At 56.7% G+C, this 20,211-nt stretch overlaps 1 protein-coding gene across 4 annotated transcripts in view; it reads right to left on the bottom strand.

Moving 5' to 3' along the window:
* Window positions 1–667: 667 nt before the first annotated feature.
* TEX264 (testis expressed 264, ER-phagy receptor) overlaps window positions 668–20,211 on the bottom strand; it is a 29,382-nt gene continuing 9,838 nt past the window's right edge. For 3 of the 4 annotated variants that reach the window (XM_060109913.1, XM_060109911.1, XM_060109910.1), the window contains 3 exons: window positions 17,615–17,836; window positions 4,918–5,086; window positions 668–1,251 (listed from right to left, as the gene is read on the bottom strand). In XM_060109913.1, coding sequence (XP_059965896.1) covers window positions 959–1,251; window positions 4,918–5,086; window positions 17,615–17,698 — 546 coding nt within the window. In that variant the 5' untranslated portion in view covers window positions 17,699–17,836 and the 3' untranslated portion in view covers window positions 668–958. The remainder of the gene's footprint in view (window positions 1,252–4,917; window positions 5,087–17,614; window positions 17,837–20,211) is intronic. The other variant, XM_060109912.1, reaches the window with a different exon arrangement.

Raw genomic sequence — 20,211 nt, 5'->3', positions numbered from 1 at the left:
ATGGACAAAGCCCCCCAAGTGATGCTCCCAGATAGCCAGCCTCACCCCCCTATAATACAACCAAAGTTAGACACTAAGCACAGCAACACGTGCACAGAGTCACATAGCCATCCACACAAATACAGCCACGCCCAGCCACAATCACATCCTGATGCCCACTTGGGCACAGCCTCACCCAGGACCACCATGACCCAACCCATCCATGGTTACACATAAAAGACCAAAGGCATGCGTGTGTTCACATGCACACACACAGATACCCAGCCACTGGCAGGCACGGAGGGGATGTCCTCACCGGCTGGACAGAGAACAGTGTCAGCACAGGCACACTCTAGCCAGACACAAAGGCATCCCTTGGAAGCAGACTGAGGCAGGCTGTGAGCTCCCCACTCCTGAGCCCCAGAGGGCACCCCATGCTCAGCTTTCACACCCCTTGTCCTGATCTGCCTGCTCTCCAGCAGCCTGGGGGAGCCTCTGGAGCTGCTGCAGTGGAGGGGCAGCTGTCAAGTGGAGCCAAAGAACAGGGATTGAAAGGTCTCCAATTCCCCCTACCCCACCCCACCCCAGGGTACCTGGCCAAGTTCCTTCCTCTCCTCAGGTTGGGGGTGCTTCTGCCCACTCTGGGTTCCCCAAGGTGGAACAAACAAATGCACAGTACAAATCCAGGTGAAACAAAGAAAAGCATTTGCTTTATTCTGGGTCCTGGAAGCTCCAATGTGAATCTGAAAAAAAGATGTAACAGGGGTGCCAGCCCCGCGGGCTGGGTGCCAGCAACAGTCCCGGCTCCTATGGCTCTGGGAGCTGAGAGGTCAGTGAGGAGAAGGCTTAGCCAGAGGCCCAGGGCAGTAGAAGTCAGGTCCACTTGAGACCCCTGGCCCCAGCCTGAGCCCGGGAGGTGGAGGAAGAAGAGGACTGAAGAGACTGCTCAGTTCCTTAGCAGGAAGGTGCAGGCTGCGGGTTACTCCTCGCCCTTCTCAGGGGTACTGGGCTCCCGGGGCCACTTGGCAACCCCCAGCGGTTCAGCCTCAGGGCCGACCCTTGGCTCCCCCAGGGGTCCCTCGCCCTCCAGGTCCAGCTCCTCAAAGGAGGAGCCGCTGGCACCCGACTCGCTGTAGCTGTGCTCACTGCGGGTGTCACCATCATCCCAGCCATGGCTGCTCACCCCAGGGGACAGTGTGGCAGCTGAAGTCTCCCGGCTGCCAGGACCCACCTCCAGGCCTACAGAACTCGTGTCACTCATCGTGTCAGTTCCTGGAGGAAGAGGGAGCACAGGTTAGCTAGGGTCCCCACCCCCTCCTCCAGGGAGAGGACTGAGGCTCTCCCACCAGCCCAGCAACTCAGCATACACAGTGTGCTCATGAATAATAAAGCTGCCCCTGGCTCAAGAGGCTCATTCTAGCTGCCCTCTGCCCTGACTTGAGCTGCACTGGCAGGGCAGAGGGACAGAACAGGGAGGGAGGGAGGGAGGACAGCCTGCTGTATACTCCTCTCCCTACCCTGAATTAGCCTCAGCTCCCTGCACTCCCACAAAGCCTGCTGCCCCCCAGCCCCCAACAGTCCATTAAGGACCATTCAGCCCCAACCTGAGGAGCTGAGGGTAGGACAAAGAGACTTAAGTAGTGTCCCCTCCTCCACCCTCCATTTCAGGCTTGGAGAGAGGTTTCTCCAAGGCCAGAACACTGCCCATAAGGCCTGAGGACAGGAGAATGGACCAGGAGGACTGCTCTCCTGTGTCCCTCCCCCATGCAGGGCTCCCCAAGGGGCAGCCATATCCCTGCCTCTGGCCCACACTGAGCCCCAGTTTGAGGAGGAGGCTGGGGCAGGAGTGGGATGGAGAAGTCCTGAGAAATCCTCGACCAATTACATGGGAGGAGGGTGTTGGGACGAAGCATTTTAAGGACTTTCTTCCCCTATGCCTGGGTCACCCCAGAGGAGTCCTTACCCATCCCCAACCACTAGTGGCTCCTGAGCCACAATGCAGCAGAAGGGACCATGGGAGCACTCTGCAAGTGGCTGGAGAGCACTGAGATCTCTCCCAGCCTGCTCTCCCACCCCAACACGTCCTCCAGGGCAGGTTCATCTGCCCTGCTCAGAAGCAGCCCCTCAATTCACCTCCTCAGGTCAGAGGCACTGAGAGCAGTTGGGGGTGGCAAGGAAGAGCAAAGAGCTCAGGCCTACTGTGCGTAGGAATCCAGACTGAGAGAAGGCGGATATGCCTCCCTTCCTGTGTGAGAGGGAAGGGGGCAGCTATCAAACATCACAGCTTCCTCAGATCCTGTCTCCATGGTGATTGAGCCCCGAGCCCAGCACAGCTGGGGACTGCTTGGCATTTGGGACTTGGCCTGGAACTTTCACTGAACCTCAGCTGGAGCCCAGGGTGAGGGGTGGGGTGGGGTGGGATCTGCTCCCTCAGCCTCCTTGGCCCCAAGATGACATCTGGGACCTACTGACAGAGGTGAGATGAGCCCTGTAAGTGCCAGGTTGCTGGCCCAGGGCCCTCTTCTTGCTGGGGCCTCAGTCATGGCTCCCAGAGTGGAGGTATTCAAGAGTGAGCCAGGACTACTCCCTGAATTACGGGTGGTTCCCTCAGACCCTGGGGCAGGGCTCCAGCTCCTCTTTCTTGCCTTAAATAATGATTGGTGCCCCAGAGGCTGCAGGCCTGAAAGGAGCAAAGGAGGGGGATAATTTCTCCCTGGCCCCATTAAGTTCAATCCGCCCACCCACCCAATGGCTCTCTTGGGACCCAGGTATGGGAACCTGTCTGCTTGCCAGCTAGCTGCTTCCTCCCTCTCCCAGTTCCTAGGCTAGGAATGATCAGAGGAAGGAGCCCAGGGGTGCCCCTTCAGGTCAGGGACCAGCATGCTGGGATGAGGACAGCCCCTGGGCACATGTGGACACTTCTGGCAAAGGAGTCCAAGGCAGGGAATTGGCAACCCTCCAGCTCCATCAAGGTCTGCACAGGAGGAAGTCCAGAGTCCTGGGTCTGTGTCCCAGGGCAGAAGAGGCCAGGCAAGGCAGGGTAGCACCTAAATCCCGAAGGCTGCTGAGGCAGAGAATGAAGCTGCCACCTCACCCCAGTCCCTCCCTCCTCCACTGCCCACAGTCAGTGCAAGAAGATCAAATATTCATCGCCTCTCTGGAGCTAAATAATACATCAATGTAATAACAGGCGCAAGGCAGCTAATCACCCCCTTTCACCTCCCAGCCCAAGCGGGGGCCACAGCAGGGAGGCAGACAGGGACAGGCCAAGCCTTGGGCAGACAGGCATCCACCACACACTGCTGCGCAAGTGGCATGCACCTGGCAGGCAGACACCCAGAGTCCGCCCCAGGTGCCAGGGCAGACCCTATCAGAGGAGGGCAGACCCCTAGCCCCCACTCCAGGGAGTGGGTGGGCAGGCTGGTGGGTAGGCAAGGAGCTGGGGGCGTGGGAGCTAGGTTGCAGCCAGCTGTAGTGGGTGCCAAGCAGTCCTTCAACACCCTGGCAGGCGGTGTTTGAAAGGGGAGCTGGGTGAGGGGGAAAAGAAAGGGGGTGCAGGCAGCCAAGGGAGGTTGAAAGAAGGTCAAGGTGCTCCCCTCCTGCCCTGGGGACTGCCTTGGCCTGCTGACCTTGTCGTATGTCCTGTGCCCACTGTAGGGGCACTGAAGAGTGTCTGCCAGGCACTACCAGGCTGGTGGAAGCAGTGCCCCATGGAGGTAATTAAGTGGCAGATGAAGTTAACTGTGTTGGACATGGCCCCTAGGGAGTGAAGGCTGCCTCCCAGTACCCGCCCCCTGCCCCCGCCAACACATGTCTCTCAGGGTGACCTTGGCTGTTGAAGATTGGATGGACAGAGGGAGTCTCCTAAAGCAGGAGGTGAAGAGGGACAGTCACTCTCCTCCCTGCCCTGTACCACTCCCACAGGTCATGGACCTCCAGAGTCACATGAGGCTCCACCAGCATGGCCAAGCCTTAGACCCTCTAAGACCACTTGAGATGTTACCAGCAGGCCCCCTCGCCCCTGGGGACAGCTCAGGGTCATAAGAGGTCACGAAAGGGGGTGGGCTGAGAGCAGGCAAGCAACCTACTGGCCTGGACCTGGGGTAGGAAGGCTGGCTCTGATGGAAGGGGCGGGGCGCTGATCTCCTGGCTCCCCTCTGCATGCTCTCTGGTTCCTCTTTGACTGATTCATTGATTTATTTATTCTTGGTTGCATTGGGTCTTAGCTGCTATACGTGGGCTTTTTCTAGTTGTGGCGAGCAGGGTCTGCTCTTCATTGTGGTGCGCAGGTTTCTCATTGCGGTGGCTTCTCTTGTTGCGGAGCATGGGCTCTAGGCACATGGCCTTCAGTAGATGTGGCTCATGGGCTCTAGAGCACAGGCTCAGTAGTTGTGGTGCAAGGGCTTAGCTGTTCCGCGGCATGTGGGATCTTCCCGGACCAGGGCTCGAACCCATGTCCCCTGTATTGGCAGGTGGATTCTTAACCACTGGGCCACCAGGGAAGTCCCCCTGTTCCTCTTTGGAAGGAAGAAAGCAGCTGGCTCGGGGTGGGGCCCCATACTGGGGGACACCTTGTTCCTCTCCTTACCTTCCATATCCAGAGCCAATCTCACTTCCTGACGAGCCCACCCAAGTGATGCCTTTCCTAAGCAGCCTCAGCCCCCTCCCATGAGCATCCAGCTGTCTGTGATCTGTGTTTCCAAGGGTACTCCTGCTGCATCTGAAGGGAATCCAGGCAGGGTCTTTGTATCTGCATTGCCAGGGGTAACGTGTGAAGCCACACCTACAGGGATCTGCGTGTCTAAGGACAGATAACTCTGCACGTGGGTAGATGGGTCCCTTCTTCCACCTCTGTCAAGCTTCGCCTGGACACCCAAGTGCCACCCAGCCAGGGAGGAGGCCCCACCCTCTTCCCCCCGCAACACCCCTGCCCCGTACCTGTGCCGTCCACCTGGGCATCATTGGCCTCTGCAGGGCCCAGGAATTTCCGCTTTGTCTCCTTCACCTCAGGCACATAGAAGTCTCCCTGCCGTGCCAGTGGGCATATGAAATAGATCTGGTCTTGCTGGTAGATCTCCAGCCGTGGGTGGGCACACAACTTCCGCTCCTTGTGGGAGAGCGCGAAAGGCGGAATGAGCCCTACAGGGCCTCTGACCCACACGTCCCTGAGTGGCCCCAGGAGCAGTCCATTGCTTACTCCCTCCCAGGGGGCTGGCTCCACTTCCTGCCCCAATCTCCCGAAGACACCCACACAGCATCCTAAGGGCAGGGCCTCATACTCCAGGGGGCAGTGGTCTGAGGACCTGGGAGTCCTAGGACAGGTGCTAAAAGAACCCAGGAGCCTGGCACTACTAATCCTGGGACCAAAATGCTGTTCCAGAAAGCACTGGTCTCACAGAGCCACAAAGCTTAGCACCCCAGACTACCCTAGGACAGGGACCCCACAGTCTTTGGCCCCAGGCACCCAAGCCAAGCCAAGGTCTGACCTGCCAGACTTGCCATCTCAGGATCCCATGGCCCTGACCTCCTCTCTGCCCTGGACAATGCTGACTGACCCACCAATATCAGGAGAGGCAGTGCCCCTGACTCTCAGGCCTCTAGTCCCTGCCCTTGCAGACATGTTACTGACTAACCCTGAATAGGAGCTCCAGGCCACGTAAACCTCTCTCTTACTCCCATTCCCCTGCTGGTTCAGGTCTATTCCAACCTCCGAGACTATCAGATGTGATTGGTTCCCACCCCTTCTCAGACCTGGGTCCTGAGTTTCAGCCGAGGGGGAGGTGGCAGACTCTAGGCTGGAGGAACAGACAAGACAAGTAGGTCTAATACTGGACACTGCCCAACTCCCCAGTGGGCTGAAGTGCCAGCTTATAGGGCCCCATGTGTAGACAGGCACTCCACTCCCTTCTGCGTGAACACAGAACCCAGTGCTCCATAGCCCCCAGTGTATGTGAAAGGGGCACAGACACATGCCAGAGCTGCCCTGAGACAGGGAGACAAACCAGAACAGGGGTCAAGTGCATCTTGCTCTTGAGCCTGCCCCTCTTCCTGCAATGGAGCACAATTATCCACTAAGATGATCGCAAGGACCCTGCCCTGTCACTGCTCACCCGCCAACCTTCACAACACGGCTATTTATAGCACCCGCCCGGCTCTCACCATGAGCTCTGAAATGAGCCTTCCACTTAGTGGTAATGAGAGACTTACTGCCTGTTGGGGAGAAGCCACTCCAGGACTCCACTTGTCTGCCTGCCTGGCCACGCTTAGGGCTGAGGAACCCCCCTCCAGTTGAAGCAAGTGAAGAGAGAGAAAAATGAGCCCCCGGGAGAGAGAGGGAAGGAAGGTTTATTTTATCCAGCCAGGGCCCTCAGCAGCCAGCTGGAGGCCACATGGGGGTGGATGTCCTGGCCCAAGGCCTAGCTGTAGCTCAGCCTCTGACTCTATGGGTGACCCAGGCGAGGCCTTTCGTCCTAAGACTCTGTGCGCTCGAACAGAGTGGGACACCCTAGCCCTGACACCTCCAGGGGCAGTGAAGGAAAGTCATTATTTTTAATAGTTTGAGTCTGGCCTTCTTTGCTAACATGGGTACTCTTTTGGTCATCTAATGAGGCCATGCCCCCAGCTCTTCCCATCTCCAAACACATCAATGGCTGCCTCTGCTTTTCCACCTGCCCACACACCCACCCCAGCCCTGGTCTTCAGGAGGAGGGTGAACAAGAAGACGACATCAGGAATGAGTAGCTACCAGGCTCTGGGGCCCCTCTACTGCCAGCACCTGGCGGCGAGCATCTGCCAAACCTGAACCCCACTCAGTGAACTGGGTCACGAGGCCAGGGTCAGGGAGGCTCCCTGAAGAAGGTCCAGGTCATTCCCTGATAGCTAGAGGGAAAGGGCCCCCAAACCCAATCAGGGCATGGCCTTCACCAGCATTCCATACTCTGGGCATTCAAAGGGTCCAAAAGGAAGCTGCTGAGAGGCGATCAGCTACCCGGAGGCCCATCTCTCAAGGGCTGAAGACAGTCAGCTTTTGGGGATGCTTCCAGGAATCAGAGCCTGTGCCCACCCAGAAATTCCAGGGACAACCCTCGCCAACACTCAAGCCACCTGCCTAGCTTTCCTTTTGGAAGTAACAGGGATGATAAGAGGGAACAGTGCCCTTTCCACCCTCTCCTGGAGGGCAGGCATCAGGGTGGGTAGCACCAAGCAGCCACCCTTGCCAACTGCTCTGCCAGCCCCCTCACTGGCAGGCGGGAGGCAGCTCTCTGTGGCTGCTCTGTGCATCTGCCTCCTCCGGAGAGCCCGGTTCTGAAGTTGCCTGGCTGTGGACAGCCCTGTTGCCATGGAAACTGCATCCTCCATCCTCGCCGTCGCCTTCATCTCAAAGCCATCCGGGAGAACAGAGGAACAGGGGAGACAGAGGAAGGAGAGAAAACTGGCCTGGGGCTACCCAGCCCTTCCTTCCCTGCCCAGCCCTCCCTCATCACAGCATCCCACACAGAGAATGCCAGCTGCCCAAGCCTGTCCCCAGGCCCCTGGAGGGGCAGTCTAATACCCGAGCCCAGCCCAGTCCTACCCAAGCCACCTGGGGGACCCTGGCCCTCCCTACTGGAGACAGGCATGGAGCTAATTAAAATCTCATTGACGGCTCAGCCCAAATCATTTTAACACATGCCTGATCCTGTCAAAATTCAGACTCAGGAGCAGAGAAGGGGCAGGAAGAAGGCAAAGGCAGAAACTTCCAACCCAGGCCCATAGATGGGGGAGGGGCTTATAACTGTCCCTGTAGCCTCTCCTTGAGATCCCTCTCCACGTTCTGCCCACTGACCAAGAATGAGTTCAGTGGGGGGCTGGGGATGGAGGGTGGGGGCAGGACTAGCCATATGCCCTGTCCCTAAGTGATCAGGCAGAGAGAACAAGCCCTTTCCCTCCCAGCCAGGTGCAGTCTCTGAGGGAAGAGAGGATAGCCATGGGTCAGCTCTCAGGTCCTCTCTGCACAGCAGGAGCTGTGGCCCGGGCAGCGTGTTGATGACCTGGTAAATATTGGAAAATCATCGAAGTAAGGCAAGGCCAGCTGCCTCTCCGTCAGCTAGCCTCAGGGAGCCCTTGGAGAACTGACTGCCAAGGACACCAGGCCAATGTCACACTGGGCTGGTACTGCTGGGGAAAGAGGACTGACTGGATGGGCCTGGAGTCTTCCCAGCCCTGGGCACAACCCCTCCCACAGACCAGACAGCCAGAGGCTTGAGGAAGCATCACCAGGACAGGGGAACCTGCTCTGGCCACTGAAGCCACGGGCTATCTGATGAGGCCACAAACCAGGGCAACGCATTCCCACACGCAGACTCAAGGGGATCACAAAGCCCTGCTCCAAGGTGGGAGAGATGCAAATGTCTATAATCCTCTCCGCCTAACAGGAAGAAGTCAGCTAATCATGCCAAGGTGCCACTAGGAACTGCTAGAAACTGGATTCCAGAGTTCCAGTCCCTCAGACACACCTCCAAGGATTCCCTCCCCCCTGGGGCTTCCATAAACAGAAACCATAGGTGGACTTGGGACACCACCCATAATGCAGGGATTTCCAGGAGACCTCAGTCACCAGCACTCCTCACACCACTCCTGCACCAACACCAGGTGCTCACACTCCCCACAGGGGTGTCGGGAGACAAGGGAAGGAACAGCACACAAAAGGCTGCCATGGTGCCACTGCCCTAGCTACCTTGGGAACACACCACACACTCCCTCCTCACCTCAGGCTGAGCTCATGTCCTGGGTGGGGTGAAGCTCAGGGGTCCTGCAAAGGCACCAGATTGGCATATGCCGAGCCAAGGTTTCCCCACAGGACCCACAGTGCCTCCCCTGGTAGTTCTTACTGAATTAGGAGAGGGGAGGAGGGAAGAAAGAGAGAGGACTTGAACTACTCTCATTTGGCGTTCTGCTCTCAAACCATCAACCTGTGCCCTGGCCTGGGCTAGGGGTGGGGAGAGTGTGGCGTGCAGAAGAGGTCAGGTCCAGCGGGGGAGACAGGGTGGATCCCATTCCCAGGCTGCCCAGAGCCTGGGTTTGCTCAGAGCTATATGGCCTCAAATCCCCAAAAGGACAAGGCAATGGGTGCAGGCCAAGGTCTGGGTCATGCATCTCCTAGATGAGCTCTAGGCCCAGAAAGGGATGAGGTCTGCTCTATCAATCTCCACCCCATCAAAGCCCTCTACTTCCTGTCTCACTGAAGTGAAGGGCCCTGGGTCTTCCTGTTCACTCTGAGTGGACCAGTCCTACCTGTCCCTCCACGCCAGGCTGAAGAGCTGGGCAGCCACACAGCCAGCAAACAGCTGTTGCATCCCACCCGAGGTGATGGCATCTCTTCACTGGGTGAAGTGAGGCATGCTCATTTTTAATTACACAGACACTGACGTGCACCCGCCTGCACATAGCAGTCCCTGCAAGTGGGGGCTCAGACCCTGGAGGCCCCTTAGGCAGCTGGTCTGCATCGAATGTGCAAAGTGATGGGGGAGGTGCAGCGGGGGCTGCTGCTGGAATGTGGCACATTGTTATTATTCTGCCCAGGAACTTCCGTCAACTTCCCTCTCCCAGGCTCCCTCTCATACCCAATGGGCCTTTCAACAGCCTCTGGACCAAAACCTAAGCCTGTCTGTGGGGCAGGAAGTGACAGCAGGAGGCAGCTCTGGGGATGCTGCAGTGCTAGCTAGCAAGGGAGAGCCTGCAGAAGGGATGGTGAGTACCCTTCCCCCTTGGAGCAGGACGGCCCAAAGCTCTGCAGATGAGAGGCAAAGGAGAAAAGGAATGAGATGGGGTTGCCAGGGACGGGACAGAGCGGGAAGGAAGCGGCAGAAAGAGCTCCAGGCAGGAGCCCAGAGCCTTGGCCTAGCTATTGACAAATGGGTGGCTTCTCCCTGGGTCTCAATCTCCCCAACTGTAAAATAAAGAGATTGGAATAGATGATCTTAAAATAAGTAAGGAATTGGAAAAGATGAATAAAACCTCCATTACTTAAAGACAATTGTACACTTGAAAAACCCAAAAAGAATCAATGGAGAAACTACGAAAAATATTAAGCTCACAAAATTAACAAAAGCACAGCCCATTTTTCTGTGCACTAATCAGCCAGTTAGAAGATATAATGGAAGAAAGAGATGAAGGCCCTCTTGGGGTCAGGTCTAGCCCAGGGCCGAACTGGGAGCCCACCCCCACCCCAAATGGCAGGGGAGGGGATGGCAGAGAAGCAAGGCTTGGGTGGGAGTCTGGGGAAGACTGCAGAAGGGGGAAGGTGTGAGGGAGAGCAGGGCACTGTGCCTGGCACCCCAGCCTGCTGTGCCTGCTGCCGCAGCTGCCTGAAGACTTTTCATTTTCACCTCAGAGCCGGCAGCTTGCCATGCAATTTACACCTCTGCTCATATTCCTGCTCACCCAGGCCATGGCTTCCTGCGCAGCCCAAGATGGGGGGCCTCAGCAGCAGTGGAGACCAGGGTGGGCTGGGGCTCTGAGAAGCAGGGGAGAGTAGTTCCCTCTAAGCAGGCACAGGGGGCACAGGCCCTTAAGCATCCTAATACCTGGGTGGGCCGGGCAGGTCCTGATCTGCAGCCATGCCCAGCCTTTCCCCAGGGTCCAGATGGCCAATACTCAACCCCAGCTCAGCCTTGCTCTGGCCTTCTGAGCCCTTGTGGAGCAAGAGCAGAGGGCTGGGGAGTGTGGGGGTGAGTACCCACACGGGGAGCTCGGGGGCTCAGACCTGGGATCCTAACACTCTCCCTTCCAAATCTGGAAGGGGAGCCACAGCCTCCCAGACGACGCTGCTGCCGTGGCAGGCTCCACAGCCCATCCCTCTCCGAGATCCTGCCGCTGTCTGCAGCATCTGTGCAGTCAAGGACCTTGAGTCCAGTTCAGCTTATAAGCCAACGAAAATGTTGCTGATTGATTATCCAGCAGCAGGAAGGCTGCTTGGTGCAGATGGAGCCATGAAGTCAAGCACCTGGGAGCCAGAGGAATCAGGAAGTGCCAGAGGGAAGGACAGCTGGGCAAGTGGGGATGGAGAGGTGGGGAGAAAGACAGAGGTAGGGGAGGAGGAGAAGGCCCTGAATTTCTCATCTCTGACTGGTACCTCCACTTGCTGCTCAGGAAAGACCTTCCCTCTGGAGCCTTAGGTTTCCTGTCTGCATAACCAGACAGACAGCCTCTCCCAATCTGAGGGCTCCACTAAAAGGCAGAGTTGTTCTGCTCTGGAGGGATCTCCCTCCTTGGAATCTCTCCTCCTTCCTTGTTCCTGAAATCCCAAGCTCTCTGGAAAAGAGCAAAAGAATCCCTCCTTGGTAAGGCCCATCTGCCTGGGGAAAAAGGCTCTCTCTGGATTGGTGATGGCCCAAGCCCACAGCACCATCCAGACAAGCCTCAGCCCCCAGGGTCCTGCAGGGCTGCCAAGCTACCATATCTGAGCTGGTATTTCGAGAGTGGTGGCTCCCACGCCCGCCCCAGCAAAGGCTGGCTTTGTGCTTTCATTACTGGGATAGGGGAGTGGGGAGGGGTGAAGCCTGAGAGGCTGAGGAACAAGTTTCAGGGCCCCAGGCCGGCAGAGGGGAGAGCCTTAGCCTCCTGTGTGGGTCCCCACACCTCAACATCCAGGGGCAACTTCCTAAGGGGAGTCAGGGAAGCCAAGCCTTGGTGTGTGTTTGTGGAATTGGGGTGGGGGCCTCCTCCTGGCCCGGGGAAACCTGGGAATGGAGAGTCACTGCTACTCTCTGCTAACTTCTGTTACTCTCGTTCAGAGTTTGACTGTGGCCTCTGGCTCTTCCTCTCCATCCCCCAGTGCTCAAGTCCTGTTCCAAAGCCAGCCTGGATGCTGCCATTCATCTGATCACACACCATTCGTGGCTCCCTAAAACCTGCAGGACCCAGCCTCATCTCTTGGGCCCAAATTCTTGCTCCTCCCCTGCACTCCAGCCACAGTGGATACACAGGCCATGCCCACGTCAGTGCCTCTGCCTGACCTGCCTTCCTAACTGGAGAACACTACCCATCCTTCAAGGCTTAGCCCAAATTTCCCCACCCCCAAAGGTTGCTTTGCCTTTCCCAGTGAACCCATCTCTCCCCTCCCCACCCCGCTCCCCCTAGGCTAAGCCCTGTGGCTGGGAGAGATGGTGGGAGGAAAGAGTTCTGGGGGCTTATCATTCAGCCCCAGGTCCTGGTGCTACTGAGCACACCCTCCTCCCTGAACTGGGGCAGGCCAATTAGCAGGTCGCAGCTGTGGCAGGTAAGCTGGCCCTGGAGCCATCTCCACCTCACTGAGGGTAAGGACATGAGGACCAATAAGGCACCTGCAGCAGCTGCTTCCTGTGCCCAGAACAGCTGCCAAGGTAACCCTTAATGAGTCCCTGCTGGGCAAATGGGCAGCCAGGCTCTTCCTGCCCTTTGTTTCTGGCTCCCCCAGCAGGCTCCCAAATCGACAGCCTCAGCCCGTGACTCTGCCCACCAGGGCTGGAGACAGAGGGTCAAGTGGGTGTTAGGCCACAGTGCTGCTATCATCCCAGGCCCACTCTGGGTACCACTCCCAGTGCATCCCAAGCTCATGACAGTCCTCAGCCTCTTGGGCCCAGTCCCAATCATGGACAGGGAAGAGTGGCAAAAGGCATGTAGCCATCAGTGATTCTCTGCCCAAGGGATCCAGTCTGGACTTGGCCACTGCTTCAACTCTTGACCTTGGGTAACCTCCCCTCCCTAGGTCTCACTGTCCTTACTGGTAAAACAATGGGGATGCTGGCTTTGATTAGGACCCTATGCCTGCCTCCTAGCTGGTTCCTCCATGCCCCAAACAATGCCACACAAAGGAGGGCCCAGTAAATAACTGCAGAGTAAGTGACTGAGCTGAGATACCAGGAAGGCCTTCCTTATTAAAAATAAAGCTCGGGAACTCTCCCACATTAGCTCAGCAAAGGTGATGGGCAGGGAAAGAGACGACCCCAAATTTCATATCCCATGGGGGCTTCCTTACCTGGATTCCCACTGCCAGGACCATCCTGCTCCCTACTGGTGTTTTGGCCTCAGTGTGGACTCAAACCACCCCCATCACTGACTCCCTCAAAGTCACCCAGACAGGCTGAGGGAAAACAAACACAGGAGATTGTGAGCCACTGGGCAGGACCCAGACTCTGACCATGCTGCTGGGAGCTTCCTCCCTGCTCACGCTCAACAGGATGACCCACTTCTGCAGGCACCCTGCTGAGGCAGCTGAGGCCCCCGCTCCTTAGTTTCCAGCTGGCTGTCCCTTGACACTGCCAGCCTATCACCCACCACTCGGGAATTCAGTCACATCCACTCCAGGGAAATCTCCACCGTGACACTCCCCAGGGCTTCCTCCAGGTCCAGCTTCCAGCTCTCCCAGAAAGTGCCTCTTCTGGGAACCCCTCCTGCCCCTGCCTGCACAAGGGATGAGCCCTGGCACCTCCCAGCTCCACGCACACTGTAACTGCCACGGCGTCCTCAGGATCTAGAACAGACATGCAGTTGGCCAGGGGTGGAAGAGGCATCTGCCCAATGGTGTACCCCTCTTAGGACAGAGGTTTTCAAACCAGTTAAGTCTCAAACATCCTCCTCCAAACAAAAGCTCAGGAGGTCATCTGATGTGTAAAACCCAGAGGCAGAGCTACTCCAGCTGAGGCAGGTAAAGGTCTGCGTGCAGCCCCCTATCCCTGGCTGCCAGCCATGGGGTCACCTTAGCACAGCCCCTAGGCTCTGGCCCCCAGAGCAGTCTGAGAACTAAGGTCTGGGGTCCCTGCTCACAGCTGTCCCTGGTAGAACAGCCCCATCAACCCAGCTATCCCAGAACTCTACCACCAAGGTTCCCCCACTGGCTCACTCTACCTGCTCTGCCTACCACACATCTCCAATTCTATGGAGAAAGAGCCACTATCTGACCTCCAGGGCCTGCCTGCATTTACCCAGCCAACCAGCCTCCACCCAGACAATGCCCTGTATCTCCCTAAACTCAGGAGATGCCCAAACTTCACAAGGAGACCTCCCTTGAAAACCTGGGGAAAGCAGAGACCCTGGGGAAGGGGGTTTATGGAAAAGATCATAGATCCTGTTGGAAGGAAGTCAGGCACGGGGGTCTTGGTTGGCCAGTCTAACACTCTCAGTGATCTCCTTGCCAACTGCAGACAGATATGAGTCAAGTACCGAGCTCAGGGACCTCACACACAATCCCACACGTGGGACCCCAGGCCTCGCACTCATCTCTGGTCTGCTCCACGTGCCCCAAGCCTTCCCTGGCCTCTCATTAAGACTGGTCTCACCTTGTGGTGAATTTTGAGGCCTTTGCCTATTGTTCTGGGCTGACATCTGGGCCCCACCTCCTCTGTGACCTTGCAATTTCAAGGAAGCTCAGTTCCCTCCTTCAGCTGCCAGAAGAACCCCCTTCCTGGGGCTCAGGGAGTGGTCTCCTCTTGCCCTGGAGGCTAACTCCTTGGACCCTGGTGGAGCGGCCTGACAAAGCTGGGGCATCTTCCACATAGACAAATAGTCACACAGAACCCAGGGACCCCTCACACACATGCTGTCCCAGAATGCCTGGCCTGGGGCCCCCAGTGATTTACGTGGAGAAAGGCAGACTTCCAGCCCCTATAGCTTGCCAGGCTGCCAAGCTGGGGAAGCCTGGCCAGAGAGCCAGGGGCTGCCACACAGACCACAAAGCTGGGATCCAGCCATCCTTCCAGAATCCCCACAAGAGCCCTGACAAATGCTTGTCTTTGGGTTCCTCACAGAGAGCCCCCAGGACCTTGCTGTCCCATGAGACCAATCCTGTCCCAGGCTCAGACATCTGCCACTGCCGGAACAGCAGCTGCTCTCCACCTCCCTCATCCAAAACGCTGAGATCATTCACCTCCACCCCTCGCCCCAGCCTCTGGGGAAGCAGGTGAGCCTGCCAAGCCCTCCCTCCCCTCCTCTTGGCTACTGCCTCCCTCACCCCTCGACGGGCTGCTGTCACTGCGTTTGAAGCAACTCCACAGCAGACCCAGCCTCAGATCCAGAGAAAAGCCAGTGGGGTGGAGAAAAAAGACACACGCACATGTACATAACATGTACATACACGCACGCACGCACAGTTAAAGGCAGCCAGCTGTCAGGGTTGGGAGAGTCAGAAGCGCTCAGAATCTCATTAGCAGCCTCTTTTCTCTGGTCTCAGGGCAGTGGGGAAGAGGGCAGGTGTGAGAGCGAGCCTTACATTCTCTTCTCTCTGTCACCTAGGCCAAGAGAGGCACAGGGCCACCCCCTGTCCACTGCAGGCTGAGACCAACAAAGAGAACTGGCCCTTTCCTCGTCTTTCACCTGGGTTTGTTCCTCACCCCCAAAACCAGCAGAGCACCTGGGCCGTGCCTCCACTGAGGGCAGCCCGGCATCTGTCTCACTCTCCCAGCTGGTGGTCAAGCCCACACAGCACGCCTCGCAGACATCCCTGAGAAGCCCCTTGCATTGCCCCGCACCTGTCAGGCTTCCTCATCACAGGCAGGAGAGAGGATGGTACACCCCCTGCTGCAGCCCCAACCCCAAGAAAATCAAGCCCAGAGCACAGCTGACGGGCTCCCACGGGAGGAGGAGGTAGGAGGAAGGGCTTTCATCAAAGAGGTGACGTCAAAACCAGGCAACTTGTGAAGCTGTCAGTGGCCAGGAAATTTGGACAAAGGTGTCTAAAAATAAACCCCTGAAGCCAAGAAAAGGCTGTGGTGGCTGAGTTGCTCGCCACCACACCACATGTCCTGTTCTGAGGTCTGGAACCCAGAAAGTCTCTTCCCTGGGGTGCTCCTCCAGACTGGCCCTTGAAGCTGAGGATGACACAGACAGGACCAGAGACACCACACACCAGCCCTTCCTTGGGTGAAATGCTGAGCAGGCCTTAGGCACTGATGTCTCTCTTCCTGCCCTCAACACCAGCCAGCTCCCCCACCTCCTGCCTCGCCCTGCTCCTCAGCCTCCGGCCCGACCCCACGCCCAGCACCCTTCTGGCTGCCAACCTCCAGCTCACAAAGGAAATCCTCCTCCATCCTCCACATGCTTCTTCCCTACCACAGCAGCCCTCCTGTTTCTTTTTCCTGTCACCTGCCACAGCTGGTGACCCAGGGCCCCATTTATTCATTCCCAAGCCCTGATACCAGACACTTAACCAGGACATGTCTGAGCTCCCATTTCCATCACCAAGGCCCTGTCCCTTTTCCCAAGCTGCTCTGGAGAACAAGCTACCAGGTTCTTCCAAAACCGCCAAGTTCACATTCTTGCTAACTTTTTTCTCCTGTTCCCTGATCCCAGCCACACTGGCCATGCCCACTATACACTTTGCTGCCTCAGCCATCCTCCAGGGCAAATACTGTCAATAGGCTCATGTCACCAAACATATTCACCAGTCCAATCCTCTCTGAACTCCAGACTACGCACATCACTGTGGACTCCACACCCCAACTAAGATGTCCCTCAGGCAGATCCCCTGACACAGCCCACAGAGCTGGCCCCCCAAAACCAGTTCCTCCCTCCGCCCTGCATACCTCAGTAGAAAGCACCACTACACGCTCGCCCACCTGCCCTGCCCAGAGGGGACTGCAACCTGTGACTCCTCCCACTCCTTCCCCTTCCCATCATCCAACCATCCACAAATCCATCAGTTCTACCTCCAAAACAAATTGTCAGTCTCCACCCTTGTCTGCATCTCTACAGCTACTGCCCCAGCCCAAGATGCCGCCATGCACGACAGGATTCATAACAGCTTCAAAGCACCTCCACCCGGCCCCCATGAGCCACGGTCCAGCCCTACCCTTCCCAACTACAGCAGAGCCCATCTTGCACAGGTGCAGCTCGGATCCTGGCTGGAACTCTGCAGTGACTTCCCACTGCCTTTAGATCAAACCCATGCTCCTCACCCTAGCTCTGCCTAGAACATTCTTACCGCCCCTCCAAGGGCTCTTCTAGGATTTTGCTTGAGAAGTTACCTCCTCCGAGAGGCTGTCCCTGACCACTCTGTGCACTTGGTTCCCCGCCTTTTCTCACCCTGTACTTTCCTAGCATGTATCCCGTTTTTGTTTGACGTTATTACCTACCTCCACACCTCACTATAAATGCCTATTTCATGCACCAATATCTCACACCACATCCAGCATAGCACCTAGCACAGACACTCAAGAAATACAAGTTGAACAGATGAATAAACAATCACTTCCAAGCCCAAATTGGGGTCATTTCCCTAGCACCCAAGTTTACAAAATGTTTTAGAGGAGGAGTAATTTACAACAGGGAAAGTTTGTCTCGGGCCCTTGCTCTGCAGGGCCCAGCAGGATAGGGACAGGGTGGGTCTGGAGTGGGGGCTGAGCACTAAGGATGTCTTTGTTCCAAGTCAGAGCTTAAATGACAAGACTGGGTTTCTGAACAAACTACCCATACTCCTGGGAGATGCTTGGGGCCCAAGAGGTCTCGGGTGTATGGAAGAAATGCCAGCAGCCTCTGCCCATCTTCCTAGCTCCACAGGCACCTGCTCCACGAGGTGCTGCCCTCCCAAAACGGCCTTTTCCTCCCAGGCTAGGCAGGTCTCCCCAGCACTCACTCAAAGGACTGGCTGCCCCCTGACACACACACCAGACTTGTGTCTCACCTTGATGTAGGCGTCCAGGGCAGGATGGACACGGCGGGTAGCCAGCCAGATGGACAGGGGTGTGGTGTAGGGGAAGGTGGCCATCACCACATGGCTGGGTGCCGGGAAAGAGAACACCTTGAAGCCAAATTTCTGATAGAGTTGGATGAGCTCAGGGGAGGGTGACTCCTCACCTTCACTCAGAATGCTGCCCACCGCACAGCGGCACTTCTCAGGGGGCACCTGGGGAAGCAGAGCAGGGTGTCAGGGTTGGGCAAAGGAAGGAGGCCCACAGACCTCCTGTTTCCTGGCTTCTGTGCCAGATTGGGCCTGGCAGAACCACTAGCTCCAACAAGCCACGCAGCCCCAGACACCATAATGGAGATGACAATTTCCTGCTGAAACCCGCTGCAGGACTCTCCATCCCTCCATTGCACAGGGCAGGCCCCTGCCTGCTGTGGAGGGGCCACAGAAGGGCTGGTCAGGAAGCAGAACTGAATTCTGGGTTGCTGATCAAACTGTGTGAGATCCTCTTCCCCAGGCTCTTAGGCAGGGCCAGCCTGCCTCAATACCTCTTCTCCGACCCACACCCTATCCTAAACCCTGCCCCACTTCCCAAGCCCCTTCTTGGCTGAGACTGCTGGTTCCCCCTAAGTCTCCCTGGACTCCTAGTACCTATACTTCACTTCACCCTGCTCCCCTCCCTCCCCTGGCTCCCATAAACCCCACCCAGGTAAGGGCTCCTATGTGAGTCTCTAACACTTCCTAGGCCTGACTCCAGGCCTGAAAGGGCCAGCACTTGCTTTTCCTTCTGGTATCAAGGAGTCCCAGTTTGTCTCACCTCTTGCCACATGAATCTGTACCAGCCCCAGGAGTATCTCTTCCTAAATCCAAGAGACTTACCACAGACCTTTTGCTCTCCATCCCAGGTTTTCCTCAATCTGAAGGCCCTATTCAGGGGCCACTGACCCCTAAATTTAAACTCCTTCTATCTCCACTTGCTCTTCTCCTCAGTCTACTTTCCCAGTACTGTGAAGTCATTTTTACCCGTCTCTGCCTTCCCATTAGCCCTTTCCAAGTCCTGTCAACAATCCCCCAGGGGTGTCTCAGGCCTGCTCTGTCTTTCTAGTCTGGCCAATTCAGCCCTGTCCTTGGAGTCTCACTTTGCCTGAAACTTGGGCACTGAATCCCACCTCTGTATAGTCCCTGGGGGTCACCTCCCACTCTCTGCAGCCCTGGTCCCCTTGAAGCCTATGTCATTAAGCATAACTCAGAGCTTTCGTGGCAGGAAATATGGTGCAGTGGTCAGGACCACAACTCTGGAGAGAGGCAGTCCTGGGTGTGAATCTTGAGTCCTGTGCTCTGGATGAGTCCCTTGGTGTCCCGAAGCCCCAGTTCCTTGATATCAACTTACAGAATTTTAAGATACTTCACATGAGGACTGAGCATGGTCCAGCAAGTGCTCCATACTTGTCAGTTATTAGTAGCTATGACACCGGCCAAACAAGTAATCATTGGCGCAGGATGCCCATCTACCCAAACCTCTGAACATGTAGCTCCTCCCTGCCCATCCTTCAGGTCCAAACACCCTCTTGGAGAGCCTCTCAGGGTGGCTCAATGGCAACCCCCACAGACTCCAATACTGTGCTGTAAACTCTTACCCACATCACGTCAACCTTGCAGCTCAGTCACTTCTCTCAACCTCACGCTCCTCCCATCCTACCCAGAGGCGCTGGAGAGCACTGCAGTACCACCTCTTGTCTCTAGATGGTGCAACTGCCCCATTCACACCCAAGACTTGAGGATGGCCAGAAAGGCAGGTGGTTCTGGCAGGCCTCCTGCTGACAGACCAAGGGACAGTGTCTGCAGCAAAGCCCATCTTCATGTTCCTAACTAACCCTAGTGACCTATGCTATACAAAAGAAACATCCAATACAGGTTAAACAGAAAAATGGATGGAAGGTCAATTGATAATCTCTTCTCCAACACCTGGCCTGCCTGGGTTTGGGTCCCAGGGTCTTGATCACCTCAGCAGCCCTCACGGACCTTCCAGCTCCACATCCTCCTCAGTCCCCCAAAAGCACCAGAACACCTGTGATCATCCTGCTTAGAACCTCTCAATGGATCCCAATTCACCTCTATGATGAAACTCCCGAGGCCAGCATGCAAGGCTGTCTCAGGGTGGCCCACACACACACTGCCTGGATTTGTCCACACACTGACCTAGCACTCCTTTTCTGCATCCCTAGGCCTGAGTAGGGGCCAAGACCCAGGTGGGCAGGCGCCCACTAATCATGTGAGTGGCAGAGGGAGAGACAAATCCGGGCTCTGGCCAGCCAGCCTTACCAGCCTCCTCTCCCACCACACCCCCAGACAGAACTATTTGCAGCTCCCCAAACATGCCACATCCTCCCATGCTTCCTCCCTTTGCGTAGGCTACTTCCTCTGCCTGGAACGTCCTCGTAACCCTACTGCAGAGTCATTTCTGCCTGGGAAACTCAACCATCCTTCAAGACTCAGCTCAACCCTCCTCCTGAAAGCCTCTGTTGCTCCTCACTAAGCAGCCCCTCCTCTCTGATCCCAAAATGCCCACCAGAGGGAGCAGGTCTTGTGCTGCA

Source organism: Mesoplodon densirostris, chromosome 10 (genome assembly GCF_025265405.1).
Source record: "Mesoplodon densirostris isolate mMesDen1 chromosome 10, mMesDen1 primary haplotype, whole genome shotgun sequence".
Lineage (NCBI taxonomy): Eukaryota > Metazoa > Chordata > Mammalia > Artiodactyla > Ziphiidae > Mesoplodon > Mesoplodon densirostris.
This window is presented reverse-complemented; position numbering and strand designations above follow the sequence as displayed.